The following is a 16,831-nucleotide window of genomic DNA, read 5'->3' as shown; positions in this document are numbered from 1 at the left end:
CATAAAAATAGCTTCTTTGAAACAGTCATAGCATAAATATAGGGATGCTATTAAGCTAATTTGATGAGCACGTTAATAAGTCAAAATTATGCCAACATATTACATAGATGGGTAACTATATGAAAAACATGTTTATATGCTTTGATGAGTCATAGAAAGAATAGAGGAATGGTTTGTTAGAATAGAACCGGTCAAAAGCAATAACTTCAGTATAATTCTAATAATAAAAAATTTACAATTAATTTATGATTTTCAACTAAAATTATTTTTCACTTATTCTAAGTAATATTTATATTTGAACTTTTGAAATATAAGCAATATTTACAACATATACTTACCTTATTTTATATAAGAAAATGTTAAAGATTACCTTTAAAGCATTATTAAGAAAACAATTAAAGAAATTTTATCTTAGAAGTGGTTTATTTAACTTTTTTTGAAGTTCAAGAATTCTTATTTCTAATACAAGTTTCTATTTATTTCTTTTCTTCAAGTAGTGTTATTAGTGAATCAAGAAAAAGAAACTAGTGTTCTTGTTAAAATACTTGTTAGCATGAGGCTTTGATACAAGTGGCCAACCAGTAAAAAGTGTAGAATTAAATAAGATCTATTCTCTGAAACTTAATGTCTATCAAAAATATAATCTTACTTCCTCTTAATTTTTTGATGTCATTAAAATTATATCATTTTGTGTCTTTAGCTTCAACTTTCCCATATTTTTTTTCTCTTAAAAACAAATTGAAGCAAACTCACTTGATAAAACACATTAACTTAATCTTTTTGTAAAGAACAAACAAACTTGATCTTAATCCCAATCAAAATTTTCCTATAATTCAACTTTTAAATATCTAAAGAGTTAAAAAAAATACAAAATATTTATTACAAGGCATATAACTACTTTTCAAAAAATTACACATTTTCAAGATTCCTTCTTTTCTAAAAATAATTTACCTTTGTTTTTTCTTTATATTTTTTTTTAGTCAAAAGTTAAATTATATTAAATAAAAAAAATAGACAAAGAGATTGAGGACATTAGACGTGACTCAGGTACAACCAAAAACGGGGATACCACATAATAAATCAGACCAAGTAAATAGACCAAATCTATTGTAACAAAAATTCACTAATCAACAAGCGAACCCGTACACGGACGCGAAACCAGTTTAAAAAAAAGGTGAAAACTGAACCTCTGCAAAAAACAATTAATGAATCCACCATCAGCACGATATCAAAATCCAAGTGCTAACAACTCCCTAAACAAATCAACAAGCATAAAAGTTCTTTCGAGCTTGAAGAACCAAAGTGTAGACAAACAAGATACTTTGAAACCTACATATCTCAACATATTTGAAAACAATAGAGAATCAAAGAAGTCACGCTACTATGTCATGTTATAAAATATTATTTTTTACTATTGTAAATTATTAATTATTTTTTTTTTAGAAAGACGACTATAAAAAACAATGAAAATGTGATAAATGAGTCATTAAATAATATTGTTGTACAATTCATACACGATTCTCATAACGACATCTTTATCAATAATGAAATCTTTACTATTTTAAATATTTCTATATATTTTTAGTTTACCACTTCATAATATTTAACAACAATTATTTCAATGATTTTATCATAGACAACTTACATTAACCTCACTTAAGATCTTCTTAAATAACATAAACACCCGCTCTATTTTTTAACTAAACATTAACCTCCCTTAATTTTTTTATCAAATCGACAAGTACTTCTCTTATAATATAACACAGTCTAAACTTTGTTAATTCCATTTATTTTGAGCACTTAACTTCTTCATACGAGTATGAACTCATTTAATTTTTTTACCATTCTTTCTTTCCATTTTTCACTTGGTGATTTTGCTCAACTTATTGTTCCTCAGTCAAGGTGATTTAATTTTTAAACTCTGATGTAATAAAACGGATATATCGAAGATTATTTCCTTTTCATTGATCAATCACAATGTCCATCCACCAAATTTTTTCTCATTTCTATGTTATCCTTTGATCTCTTATATAATTGCCGACTTTTGATTCTATTTGGTGGTAAAAAACAAATGTTGTTATTGTTTCTCTATTGCGAGAAAAAAAAACCTCATTTAACTTAATTTTGAAAAGAGAAAACAGATACAAACAAATCAAGAAAAAAAATTCTCATTTAACTTAATTATGAAAAAAGAAAACAGATACAAACAAACTAAAATGACTAGAATTAAACTGTATATTTATAAAGTTATTGAAATGGATAAATGAGGGGAGATTGACGTGTTTGAAAAGTTAGAAGAGGTGCCTATGCTATTTAAGAAAATCTCAAGGGAAATCAAAGTAATTTGCTCTTTTATCATTTACGTCGACTTTATCATTAGTTTTTCTCTTCTTATTTTCTCATTTCATATAATATTAAAATGTAGTTTGATACATAGTCCCCACTTCGAATTAACCCGTGCTAGTATGTAAAAAGTTTGTTGTGTTAAAATGAAACTCAACATATTTTATATTTTAGGAGTCTCAATAGCTATGTAGACGTAAAAGTTATATAAATAGTAATTTTTTGCATATGTTTATCATCAATAAACTACACCATCCGATCATTATTATAAATAAAAATCTATGTTTTACGTTTATTCAATAAATGATATATGTGGTCTATATAATATACCGTGTAAATAATTTATTGAATGAACATAAAAAGTTAATTTTTATTCATAATAGTAATCGAATGGTGTACAAAATTGTCATGTATTTAGAAAAAGAAGACTAGAAAAAGAAATAGGAGCAACAATGGAGGGAAGAAGAAACTAACACAATAAAATCCTCATACCATTTGGTGGAATAGAAGAGACAAAGCACCATTTTAGCAAGAAAATCTACATCAACATTCTCCTCATGCAAAGTATGAACTTCAACAACTAGTTTCTCTCCAAAAGCCATTTGATAGCTCCGCTAAGATTGTTATATTTTGTGAAAAACATTAAGCTCTTCAAACGGGAATCAATTCTCTCAATTAAAATCCTATCAATTTGTTTCAATATTTTCATTTCACCATTAAACTCATCTCATTCTCTCTTCATAATTTTATCTTTTTTTCACTCTATGTTTGATGGCTGAGATGGAACCATTGATTTTTTTTTTTTTTGAAAGAATTTCAATTGAGAGACTCTACTCCCTCTTCAAACACAAAGTCCACAACACTGTTAGAATGGTTAAAGACAACATTTATAGGGTCACCCTAAACTAAGGACACAAGTTAAAAATAAAAAATAAAAAAAATAAATCAATAATGTACTCCAAGACACTATCGATCCGGTGTTATTTCACAAAGGGTGAATTGAATTGTACAGTGAAAAACCAATTCAGAGAACGACTCTTGGTCATATTGATTGGAAAAACTAACCCACCAAACCCAACTAATTAACTTTCTTTACATTAAATTCCAATAAATAAAATATTATTTTCACCCAACAGAAAATCTTTGTATGCAAAACATTCTCCCAACAAAACAAATTAAAACAAAACCTGACTCATCCATCCATAAACACTGTACGTTTCTTCTTCATTTCTCAAACCACCCAATCGTCATGATCCAATAATTAACTAATCATCATCATCATGATTCCATCGTTTCTTAGTTTCGCCGGCTTATACAACGGCTACCTCCGCCGTTGTTTCACCGGCGCCGGTCTCTTATCTCAAAAAATCGACATCGACAACGAAACATCTCTCCATTTTTGGGGTCCAACAAACAAATCCACACAAAAACCTTCTCTCGTTCTCATCCACGGTTTTGGTCCTATGGCGATGTGGCAATGGCGTCAACAAGTTCAATTCCTAGCTCCACACTTCAACCTCTACGTTCCCGATCTAATCTTCTTTGGAGAATCAACAACGAAATCAAAAGAAAGAACAGAGAAATTTCAAGCGGAATCAGTTGGAAAATTGTTGGAGAAGATAGGTGTGAAAAAGTGCCACGTGGTGGGAACGAGTTATGGTGGAATAGTTGCGTATAATTTGGCGAAGATGTTGGGAGAAGAGAAGATTGAGAAAGTAGTTATTGCAAGTTCTGGTGTGAATATGACAAAGAATCATAACGTGGCGTTGTTGAAAAGAGCTGGATTGGACAAAATTGAAGATCTTATGTTACCTTCTTCTCCTCAACAGTTGAAAAATTTGATGTCACTTGCTGTCGCTAAACAAATCCCTTTTGTGCCTAATTTTTTCTTGAGGGACTTCTTAAGGGTAACTTCTCTTTTTTTACTTTTCTGATTTTTGATTCATACTGTAACATTTTTGTGAATACGTAATTTGAACTCTCGTATGGTAAAAAGGGAAAGGGAAGAAGAAATTAATGTAATAGTGTGTGATATTGCAGAGATTATACTCAGATAATAGGAAGGAAAAGATGGAGCTTCTAAATGGATTGTCTATAGGACAGGTTGATATTTCAAACATTTCACCTCTTCAACAGGTAACTAAATGTGCATCCGTACAAGTAAATTAAATGTGTACTTCAACAGCTGATTAATTTCGCATTACTCATATCCAGGAAGTTCTCGTATTGTGGGGGGAAGATGACAATATATTTCCCGTGCAGATGGCCCATGAATTGAAGGAGTATGTATCCAAATCCTGCATAATATTTTGTTTCTGCCAATTTTCTTTTCCCTTAATAACATATAGATACACTTATAATAAGTTCATAATGGGATATAAGATTGATTGATTGGTGGTTATGGGTTTACCCTACTTAGGCCAAGAAATTGTAAGCAGTCCCAATAAAATTGGAATACTAGATTATTTGATTTTAGCCCAAATATCATCCATAGTTTTTTTTTTTTTTAGGGAAAATATCATCCATAGGTTATAAACTAATTTTAGCCCAAATATCATCCATAGGTTATAAACTAGATCCCAAAATTATCCAATGGATCGATGGCATTTCATGCTCTAAAATTAGTACTTCCTTCGTCTCAAAATAAGTGTCTCTTTAGTATTTTTTCTCTGTCTCAAAATAATTGCACTTTAGAATATCAATGCAACATTTATTATTATTATTTTCACCATTATACCCTTATTATTGAATTTCATTCAACTTAACTACTCCACTAACTACAATTAATAAGGATATTTTAGTAAATGATATTAATTTTATTATAGAAATCGACATAATTCTTCTGAAAAAAAAGAAATCGACACAATTAATCATTTCCTTAAAAATTGTGCACAAACCTTAAACGACTACTCCCTCCGGTCTCAAATGTAAGAAACTTTTCACTGTTTAAATTCATTTAATAAATAATGTATGTGGTCTATATTATAGACCATATACATCATTTATTGAATGAATATAAAAAGTGAAAAGTTTCTTACATTTGAGACCGGAGGGAGTATTATTTTGAGAGAGTATTTCATTTTATAATTCTCAAATATTTTAATGGTCATGCTAACCGGTGTCCATGATTCTGGTTAAAGAAGTCAAAAACAGAAAATTTTAAATTGAAAATAATACTTTTTAGACTTTTGAGAACTTGAACGTACAACTTTCAATGTCATACAACTATATTTGTTTTCTTAACCAATTCCTGGAAACACCGGTTAACATTTCCCATATTAAAGTTTAGAGTTCTGATAAGTTGACATCATTACGTGGCAATCTCACTCTTCTACACCCCATAGGTTATGATGAGGATGATGATGATAGATTTTGAAATGAGCTGAAATATCTTACATTTGATTTGATGATGGTTGATTTTTGCTCTTTGCTCTTTGGAGACTTGGAGTTGTTTCATGTATGCTTCACTATGTTAGGAATTTACGGGAGAGAAAGAGAGAACTGAGGGAATAGGGAGAGAGATGAAAGAACACATGGAAGGGTTTGAGGGCGGTGTGTTGGTGATGTGAAATTACCAAAATGGCCCTTTTTTTTAAGAAAATTACAAAACAGCCATCCACATTGGCATGTGTATGATGGAGGTAGTGAAAAAAAAGGGTGTTCATGAAACATTTCTCTAACTGAAACCACCGCCGAAATGGGTTTATTGAAATGTCAATTTTTATTTATTTTTATCATAAGATATATTTTTTTTTGTTGAAATGATTTGCAATTGAAATATTTTTAAAATTTTGTTTGAGAGGCTTGATACTTGAGAATATACCATGCCCACATGACTTACACGAGTTGCTGCCTTCTTATTAACTTATTGCAGGGTAATAAGTAAAAAGGCAAGATTGGAATTGATAAAGGAGGCATCTCATGTGCCACAAATTGAAAAGCCGGAGGAATTCAACAATATTATCCTAAATTTCTTACAACCGAAATCTTGATTTTTTTTTTCTTTTTTGCAAGTCATGATTATGTTTCGTATATTCCTTCAAAAAATGATTGCTTCGTATTCATTACTATTTTTTTGTGAAATTGTTATTATATATTCAAGTCAAAAATAATTATATAAATAATAAAATAATTTACATTATTATATTTTCAAAATATTTCGATGCTAAAAAGGCAAAGGCCCCAAACATTTGATTACCAATAATTAACATTTCTCTAGTTCCATCAAGAATGAGAATAATTACATCACACTTTAAAACAAGTTGATTGCCATATGAGAATCACGTTCAAAATATGAAATGCACATGATTTGCATATTTCCGTAAATTTTTTATAAAATTTAAAAAGTTTAACTTGCACTTTTAGTCTTTATTTTATCACGATCAGGAAAGTATCAAACTTGTTGAATTTTTTCCAAATTCATTTTGTTGGTGTGACACATTTTTAAACGAGTTACATAAAACCTCATGAAATGACAACTACATATATCAAATTGGATGATGACTTGCAAACTTTATTACTAGTACCGATTGCAGCCGGTCATACATTAGGCGAACAGGTTTACATGATTGTTTTAAAATTCAACATAGATTATGCAGTTTGATAAAGATGGTAGGTTGTGGAATTCTGATCCGGACCTAGGTGCTAAGCAAGCACCCAAGTCGGAGGTGTGCGCGCGCCATAACCAGTGATGGATCCAGAAATTTCAATAAGCGGGGTCAAGATTTTTTATCATAAATATTATAGAAAAATATATAAATGCATAATCAATAAAATGATGACATCATCATCAAGCAAATAAATAAAGAAGATTACAAAAATTAGCATAGAAGTAGAAGGATTTTTTTCCCAATGCTATTGGAACACAAAAAGTTGACAACGATACAACAAATCGGTAGTGTTCACCATATTTATACGGTATTATGGTGAACAATGTTTTTTTTTTTTTTAAACGAAACTTTTTCTTATTATAGAGGAGGATTTTCGTAACACTAATTGATTTGGGAAATTGCTCTTCTCCCTTTTATTTTTGCTCATTCATGTGTCTGCGTGAGTTAACTCACGCTGAAAAATGTCCAACGTGAGTTAACTCACGTTGGAAAGGTCGAGCGTATGTTAATTCACGCTGGACATTTTTAAGGAAATGAGCAATTTTGAAAGGAAGAAGAATAATTTCCGTTGATTTGTGAAATAACCAATCTCATTGATTTGATATCTTTATACCGTGTATCATGTACCGTACGTGGAAGGTGTGAAAGATAGAAGTTGAAAAAAATAGTTAATATACTCCCTCCGGTCCTTATTATAAGAAAAAGTTGACTTTTTAGGTTCATAGAATAATTCATGTATATTATTGTAAATATGGACTATATACATCACTTACACAATGAACCAAAAAAATCAATTGTTTCTTATAATAAGGACCGAAGGGAGTACCTATTAAGATTAACACGGCAACACCACACGTTGACGTTTCTTTTATTTTGATTTAATAAAACAACGATATTTTTTATGAAAAAAATAGCTTTTAGTTTAAGATTATGCAAGCAAAACTTATTATTACTACATAGTACATCCATGTACTTTGTTGTATATAGAATGAGATGATGAGGGGTCAACTTGAAATTTGAAGTGGGGTCATCATAAAAAATTACTTGGTAATTGGTTAAGAAAATAATGGTGAAGTGGGGTCACGTGCCCCCAATAGCACTAACGCGCATCCGTGCCTGGCCATAACCCGCAGCCGTGCTGATTTTTGGAGTCTGTAGCTGACATTGGGTATTGGCATTGGCTCAACTGCACCTAGAATTTTGCTCTTCACCCTGCACATTTTGCTCGCGCCCTGCAAGCCTTCCAAATATACCCTTGCGTTAGTTAAGTCACGCTGCGTGACTTAACTAACGCACGTTGTATGCAATGCGTGACTTAAGTCACGCACCACTGGCCTATGCGCGAGTTAACTCACGCACGTTGGCCGATGGTCTGTCCACAAGAACAGACATTTTTGTGGACGGTGGTCACATGTTCAACCTTCAATCCACACGTTTTTAACAAACTTTACACGTTTTTTTTTACCACATTTATGGTAGTTACAACCTAGGCTCCCATTTCTACCTATAAATACATCTACATATTTCCCTATTTTCTCACACCATCTCACTTTCTCCCCCTCCTCACTCTCTCCCTCTATTTCTCTTCTTTTTTTTTTCTTTTCAATATTCTCTTTGGGGTAAAAAGTGATCAATTTTCGTCGGGGTAAAGTAGTGAGTAGCCGACTTGGGGAAGTGATCGACCCGTGGGATAATTTTAAACCTGTTTTTTTAACCGCAGAAACTTTTTACCGTGGGTAAAAAGAACTTCATGTGGTAAAAAAAAAACCAGATTTAAATTTAGCCCAAGGGTTGATGATGTATTTTCCCCAAGAAGGCTGCTCACTATTTTACCCCACGATGATTGATTACTTTTTACCCCAAGGAGAAAATAAGTAGATATAGTGAATAAGTTCAAACTTATTGTATGAATTATTGTAATGTATGAATTATTAATAAAATGAGATATTATTTATGCCTCAATTTTGTTCCTTTATTTTATATTTGCTTTTAGTTTCTAATGTTGTATTTACCTTTATTTATATTTGTATTTATTTAAAGAATAATATCGAATCCATAATTTAAAATAAAGTTAAGAAAATAATTTAGATTAATGTAAACAAAATAATTTCAAAATAAAGTTGATAAAATAATTTAGAATAAAGTTAATAAAGTTAAGAAAATAACATAATTTGAATAAAGTTAATATAAACAAAATAATTTTGAATAAAGTTAATAACATAATTTGAAAATAGTAAATAAATTTTAAAAAAAGTAGCCTTGCGCCACTTAACTTGCGCCATTTAAAAAAGTAGCCTTGAATAAAGTTAATAACATTAATTTACACTTGCGCAAGTTAACTAGCGCAGGGCCATTTTGGGCATGGCTGCAGGGTGCGAGCAAAATGTGCTGGGTGGAGAGCAAAATTCCTGCACCTAAGGAGGTCGAGGGTTTGGATAGGGCCCATAGTCCATACTAGAGCACCCACTATTTGTATATGATAATGATCAAGCACCAAAGAAAAGCATAGTGAAACAGCAACCAAACAGATGAAACTGATTGTGAGTTTGCACCATAACACCACATTTTCTCCTATGTTAGTAGCTACGTCTTTTTCTTCATTTGTTTTCTCCATTTACAACATATATCATGTGGTCTTCTATATCTCCTATCCTATAATTACTAGAGCATGTTCTTCAAAGCATTTCAAGCAAAGAATAAATAATTTGTAGAAAAACTAAGTATGTGACATGCCATGTAGGATTGGATATGTCAAAATTGGGGTTTTGTAAAAGGGGATAAACATGGAGGGGTCTTTAGCCATTTTTTTTAATAGGGGACCAAAATCACTACACTTTAAAACTTAGGGGGGGTTAAAAAGTGTGTTTAAGCCTATAATTTTTTTTTCAAAGAACCGAATCTCACATAAGAATCAAACAAAAGAAACCATGAGCAATACAATAAGGCTTTTTCTAAACCTCTTATTCTTCAGAATAGTTTAGCCTCTTACTGTTTCCATAAGTCATAGAAGAATTACTATCATACTCAACCATGTTCTAAGCTAACTTCGAAGATCGACACATCATACATATCCATTGTAAATGAGTAAGAATATGACTATTTGATAAAGAGAAAAAAAATTAAAAACAATAAGTAAGAATATCCAACCATAATAAGCGATAATTAATTGCTAAGTGATGAATCTCGTGAAACTAAAATGAAATTCTTATCGTAAAAGATATTAAATAGCAAGTAGTAGTAGCTACAAATATTTTTGAAAAAACCTAAAAGATAGATATCGATAGGGTCAATAGAGAAAAGTATTTGAAATAGCTACAATAAGTCTCTTTCTTCCTATCATCCCTTCATGTATAGTTAAGACGTCAATAACACGTCATGTCTTTGGAGTTGCATCTACAATTTAAAACGATTGGTGTTATAGTGGAGAGGAGAGTGAAATAGCATAACACAAATAATAGGATATAGACATATAGTACATGGATAATCAAGTTTTGAAAAACGTACGTAATAGTATCCCTTAGTATCCCTCAGTATATTCAAAGAATTATCTATAACAAAGTTTTGAAGTACATGAAATTAATATAAGTTTGAAGAAACAATTTTTTTTTTTTTGTTTTTCCCTTTTCTCATGCATCTATATATAGATTGATAGATATAATAAAAAACTTTCAAGCCTACAGTATTGGTCACTTGTTGGTAAACATGTTTCCGTTTCCATCGTTCACTCAATTATTTTTTCTTTAACTTTTTTTCTTGCATTTTAAATTGAAATATAATTCATTTGATGTTGCTAAAAAAACATTTGATTTCAATAATACATTATCCTCCCAAATGAAGAGCTAATTCATACATACTACAATTTTGTTTAAAATGTTCTGATGATTAACCCAATACAGAATATTCAAGAGTTAACATATTCCTTTAATGGAGAATACCTCAAATAAATTCATCTTATAGCTTAAAAAAATATATAAAAGCAAAACAAATTTGATTCGAAGATTGTCAAACCGTTAAAAATTCAACAATACAATCAAATCAAAGTTGTCATAAAAAAACAATAACAAAACATTTTATATAACATACATGAATTATTAAGAAAAATCAAATAAGTAAATTGTCAAAGAGGAACTTACTTTATCCTTGGTCTTTTGGACTGATTTCAAGATCCGGTAATCAAATTTCGAAGTTACCGTTTATACTTTCAAGATTCAGATAACTAATTTTAATTGATTGAGTACAAGACTCTTCAACTTCATATTCGATCATCTGTGATATAATAAAACATGTTTCCTTAAAACCAAAACCATGATAGTGAAAGATTCCACACTCACACACACAAGTGAATTTTCATGTTTACATATTTCGAAACATATCAAATATCATGAATTAATAAAAAGAGTATCATCTCATAATCATATAAAAATCCACGTGTGTGCATGGTGAAAAAGGAGTGAGCAAACTGTTAAGGTCTGGTGCCCTAACATTCAACCATGTAACTCATAAAAAGAACAAAAACAAAAACAAAAACATAAACATAAACATAAACACATAGCTTTGAAAATTGTGAAATATGACCTGATCTGACTCAGAAGCAAAGGCTGGAGAGAGGAGAAGAATCAAGAAGAGCAAGAATCTGAAAAACATGTTGAACTTAACCTTGACGAGAGAGAGAGAGAGAGAGAGAGAGAGAGAGAGAGAGAGAGAGAGAGAGAGAGAGAGAGACTTAACCTAGAAGAATGAAGACTTTTATCTCTTTCTCAACAAAAGAAACTTTACATTTTTTCTAACACTATACTCCGTCCAGTCACATTTATAAGCAAAAAATGACTTTTTAGGTACATTGAATAATTAATGTATCCGGTCACATTTATGAGTTAGATATATTAATTATTGGATGTACTTAAAAAGTTGTGTTTTCCTTATAAATGTGACCGGAGGGAGTTAGGGTTTTAATTTTTTGACACAATATTATTTATTTTTTTGTTAAGAATGTGATTTTTTTTTTATATTTTATTAAAAAAAACAGATTTGTTTTGTTTTTAAACACACAAGATATACGAGTTTAAAATAAAAATGGTTTGTTAGTAGTATTATTTTTAAGGTTTTAATTTTTTGACACAATATTATTTATTTTTGTTAAGAATCTGATTTTATTTGTTTTTTTATATTTTATTTTAAAAAAATAGATTCATTTCGTTTTGTTTTTATACGCACATGAGGTACTTTTTTTTTATTTTATAAATAAGAGGTAAGAATATGATTTTTATATAATAATGATCCCACTTTTTTAAATAAATCTTTAACAAGGTGTCACATAATTTTCAATAGAGTTATTTACTTAACAAAAAAGATAAATTAAATCAGAAAACATAAAATTAGAGAACCTTATAAATTGTTCATTATCTTCAAAACCCAACAAATGTTTCTTCTTCCCCGCCAACTTTTCAATAGAGTTATTTACTTAACAAAAAAGACAACTTAAATCAGAAAACATAAAATTAGAGAACCTTATAAATTGTTCATTATCTTCAAAACCCAACAAATGTTTCTTCTTCCCCGCCAACCTATCAACAAGGACGGATCTACTCACATGAGATTTGGGGCAATTGTCTCACTGATGTTTATGCATTGGTTTGATTTCAAATGTATAATTTAACATTACATTCATGTGCCCTATCATTACTGGGAGGTGCTTTAAATTTAATTATGATAAGAAATTGTATTGCTATGTGTAATTTTTTTTTTTTGAAAAAAAACAGATTAATTTCTAGTTTTTTTTTAAGGATATCAATTTATAGTTAACTTATAAAATTGTATTTATCTAATGACATGACTCATTATGAGGGGGGATATTTTGACTCCAAGAGTAAGTGTAATAACTTACTCCAAATCTTGACCTTTAATTCGTATTTTGATTAATGGTTTAGATTAATTGTTATTGTAGGCTTTAATTCCATTTTCTATTGTAGTCAACACTTATCACCACAAAATAACAAAACAATAAATATCTTTTGATTTTTTTTTTGTTCTTCTCCCATTACTTTTTTTTTGTTTTCACGTTAAAAGAATTTTTTAGGGTTAATGGTAAAATAAACATCAAAGTTTTTTATTTGACCACAATTTTTTTTTCTCCCTTTACTTTTTTATACAACATATTTTATTTGGTTTCTTCATTATAATCCTCAGCTTTTCTTATATTTTTTGTAAACACACATTTTTATACCAATCTGTCACGAAAAAACAATATAATAGAGGAAGTAACCCAGACCTTTTCTTATATCCAAATCAATTTCGATAACAAGAGCTAAAAATTCCAACATCTCAAAAATTATGCCACTCTAATGCCTTGTAAATCACTATGTTGTTGATCCAACCATGGCCATAAACCTGCATTTGAACATAAGTAAAATTAGTTATTTTAATCATCAATTTAAATTAAATAATAAGGAAAACATGTACAAATGTAAAAACATTTACCTAAAAAAATATATATGCAATTTTTTTTAGCGTAAAAAAAAGTAAAGGGAGAAGAAAAAAAATTGTGGTCAAATAAAAAACTTCGATGCTTATTTTACCATCAACCTTAATTAAAAAATTCTTTTAACGTGAAAACAAAAAAAGTAATAGGAGAAGGAAAAAAAACAATTAAAAGACATTAATTGTTTTGTTATTTTGTGGTGATAAGTGTTGACTACAATAAAGAATGAAATTAAAGCCTACCATATCAATTAATCTAAACCATTAATCAAAATTGTAATTAAAAGTCAAGATTTGGAGTAAGTTATTACACTTACTCTTGGAGTCAAAATATCCCCTCTCATATATTATTATCAATTATCACTGTATTATTTTTTAAGGGATATTATTATTGTATTTTTTTTAGATAGACAAAATGATAATAACAATTAAAAATTTATACACACAAGTGGAGAAGGTGGAGTTAGAATCCGGTTCAATGTCCAATCTCACAATTTCAATATTTTTAAGAGTTGGGTTAGAACTTGCAAACTTATAATTATTTTTTCTTTCTTTTTTGGTCAAGATTATTATTTTTTTTGACAAAATAAAAGATATTCATTCATTCAAATTGAAAGAGTACATCGATATAATGTAAATTTGCTAACAAAAAGAATGAATCTGTGAACAGGCTCACATCATCCATGTTAATAACATAAAACTGACAAAGTACAAATGCCTACGCATATGACTATATTTAAATCTCTGGAATAACCATGTTTCCGGATCTGCAACGTGGATGACGCCAAAGTCATTGATTGGATCTGCACTGAATCGAAGCTGATCTGACAATCTGAAACGATCAAATACCTGAGAGAAACAAGAAAAACAAACAATGTCGCACAAAGACGACGAACACCCAATGTCGCACGAAGACGACGAAATCACAAAAGAAAACGAAATAGATGTGAAAATCACTTATTTCAATAAAAGGAAAATAGAAAAACGAGTTAGAGGGGTGATCTTGGGTCAAAAATTGACCCCTAAATCACCCCCTCTTTAGTGGATGAAGGAGAAGAAACTAGGGTTTTTGTGACGACTCACAGGAGAGAGAAAGGAAAAAGAGAGAGACATCAATAAAGTTATTTATTGGTCAAGATTATTATTATTTCTTTATTATTATCCATTTAAACTCTATTAGAAAAATGAGGATAATCCTTTTCCAGAAAATAAAATAAAATGGAGAATCATAACAAAAAAAGAAAAAAGGAAAAGGAGGATCAGTGGCAGCAAAATGAATACTGTAATCATTTTTCTCAAAAAAATCAACAGTCACTTAATGATATTTATTGTAATTAAACGTGGGCTGATTTCCATATATTAATGTGTTTTTTTATCATTAAAATTAAAATCAATTTAATATGAAACAAACATACGTATTTCTGGGTTTATTTTCTATTTTTGTTGAAAATGGAAATAGGAAAAGACCGAAGAAAACAACCCCCCTTATTTTTTGAACAAAGTCGTGAATATCTCGGGATAAAAAAATTCGGGATACTCATCATTACCCTATTTTTTTTTGGAAAGAATCTGGCTCAGCTTATTTACCAACAAACCCTAATGAAATGTTTATGTATATGAAAGTTGAATTGGCCGTAGAATCTTGACGCAAACAAACCCTGTTTTGATCACAAACCAAACAATGACTCCGTCGCAAGCTGCAGGAACAGGTCGTGACTCAGAGCTGACCATCAATATCAAAGTTGAACACAAGTTTACTCTAGAGTTGGCGGATCCGGTGACCGCTGTCGCTGCAGATTCGACGAAAGTGCCGAGCATCAATGTTGAGGATAAGCCAACTCTAGAGTCGGCGGGTCTAGAGTGAGTGAGTTTGTTTTTTGCATTTGCTGTTTCTCTTTTTGGATCGATGTTCTGATTGCTTCTTCTTCTTCTTCATATTTTAGGGCTTACGTCTCTTACTGCAAGTGGTGGGCTGGGTTAAACTGCGCTGCGGGCTATGTGGCACTAGCAATAGCTTTAGCAGTCTGTGATTCCAATCCCGTCTGTCATTCCAATTCCAATACGACGATTGTTGTATTAACATATTCTTTACCGATTTGCTTCTGGGCATGTTGCGCTTTCTTCTGTTGCCTTGGAGGAAACCTCACTCACATAGATCAGATCAACACTCCTACATTCCGCGTCCTCAGGTTATTGGGGTATCTTACATTTCTATGTGGCTTATGTTTATTATTCATTGTGGTAACTTATATCCTCTCAACTCCGGTGCCACCAGCACCAGCACCAGCACCAGCACCAGCCTAGTTCTGGTGTTAAGTTGTTCGTTGGTTTAGGCTGTTTCTAAAAGCATTCTAGTATTGTATGTCTTGTTATTGTTTGTTGGTTCATGGAACAAACAAAACAAACTCTAAGTTAAGCTTTTATGTTTACTGGATTTCAAGTTAATTCATTTCTATTTTAGTTTATCTCATTATGCATGCCTTTTATATTTTTCTCAATTCTTTCATGTGTTTGAATACTCCGCTAGTTTATTGGAGAAATCCATCTATTACGATCCATGCAAATGCAATTCACGGGGCTTTGGCATCAACTCGATCAAACTTTTGTTTCTGGTTGTTGTTCTTCCATTCCAACTACTTTTAACTAATCAATCAATTATATATGAATGTTTGTTTCTTATAGCCTTCATTTAATTTTGTGGCTTTCTTATCTAATTGATTGTTCGAAGCTCCCTTTGTCATTGTATAACTAATTCTAAGAACCCATTTTTTCGGTTCTAAGCTTGAGTGGAGCTTAGGCAAGTGCTTAAAAAAATAATGTTCATCCAACTATTAGTATTTTATGCAAATTAAATTCTTCTTCTTCTTACTCTTCCATTTTGCTCTCTTCCGTGGTTACCTCCATCTTTCGGTTCACTAACACAAAACATCAAGCTAACCATTGTAAGATTCTCAACTCCCTAACTTTTCATTCATTTTTATATATTTCTCTTTCATGTACATGCTTTTTTTCGAATGAATCAAATACTTGCAGTGTTATAAGCTCAGCGGCGAAGCTAGCGATAATTCTATGAGGTGGCCACATATAAATTTTTTTGAACTAATCTAATGCAGTAGGCAAAAAAATTCACAATAACTATTACTTATATAAAATGTTCTTAATAAAATATACACTTGATTCAACAAGAACGGATTATACCAAAAGATGCGGCAATAAATTATTTTGTACCAAAAAAGCCACATTAGAATAGTGTATTGTACCAAAAAAGCTACAACAAAAGAAATAAAGACTAATAGTAGCTATTTATGAAAATTGAACTCGACGGCCCTTCAAAGACTCAAATTCATCCATAATTGTATCATTTGTATCAATTCTTTTAAAGAAGTTGTCAATAGTTTTCA

The 16,831-nt window shown here is 30.5% G+C and overlaps 2 protein-coding genes across 2 annotated transcripts; both read left to right on the top strand.

Annotated features, from left to right (window-relative positions):
- Positions 1–3,548: 3,548 nt before the first annotated feature.
- On the top strand, positions 3,549–6,487 carry LOC146942327 (alpha/beta-Hydrolases superfamily protein). The gene is made up of 4 exons (XM_085756290.1): positions 3,549–4,250; positions 4,384–4,479; positions 4,558–4,625; positions 6,218–6,487. Exons 1-4 carry the CDS (start codon positions 3,624–3,626, stop codon positions 6,333–6,335), a joined length of 909 nt encoding a protein of 302 aa, XP_085612416.1. The 5' UTR covers positions 3,549–3,623; the 3' UTR covers positions 6,336–6,487.
- An 8,463-nt stretch (positions 6,488–14,950) lies between these two features.
- Positions 14,951–15,900, top strand: LOC146942326 (uncharacterized). Its single transcript, XM_085756289.1, has 2 exons — positions 14,951–15,290; positions 15,374–15,900. Exons 1-2 carry the CDS (start codon positions 15,112–15,114, stop codon positions 15,732–15,734), a joined length of 540 nt encoding a protein of 179 aa, XP_085612415.1. The 5' UTR covers positions 14,951–15,111; the 3' UTR covers positions 15,735–15,900.
- The last annotated feature ends 931 nt before the right edge of the window (positions 15,901–16,831 follow it).

Source organism: Medicago sativa, chromosome 3 (assembly GCF_051527215.1).
Source record: "Medicago sativa cultivar Bolivia chromosome 3, Bolivia_mono, whole genome shotgun sequence".
NCBI classification, from domain to species: domain Eukaryota; kingdom Viridiplantae; phylum Streptophyta; class Magnoliopsida; order Fabales; family Fabaceae; genus Medicago; species Medicago sativa.
Note: the sequence above shows the minus strand (reverse complement) of the source record. Positions and strands in the feature narration are given on the sequence as shown.

Coding starts and splice junctions, on each gene's coding strand:
- LOC146942327 (XM_085756290.1), top strand. CDS start 3,624: ATGATTCCATCGTTTCTTAGTTTCGCCGGCTTATACAACGGCTACCTC. Junction 4,251..4,383: donor TCTTGAGGGACTTCTTAAGG/GTAACTTCTCTT, acceptor GTGATATTGCAG/AGATTATACTCAGATAATAG. Junction 4,480..4,557: donor ACATTTCACCTCTTCAACAG/GTAACTAAATGT, acceptor ACTCATATCCAG/GAAGTTCTCGTATTGTGGGG.
- LOC146942326 (XM_085756289.1), top strand. CDS start 15,112: ATGACTCCGTCGCAAGCTGCAGGAACAGGTCGTGACTCAGAGCTGACC. Junction 15,291..15,373: donor CTAGAGTCGGCGGGTCTAGA/GTGAGTGAGTTT, acceptor TTCATATTTTAG/GGCTTACGTCTCTTACTGCA.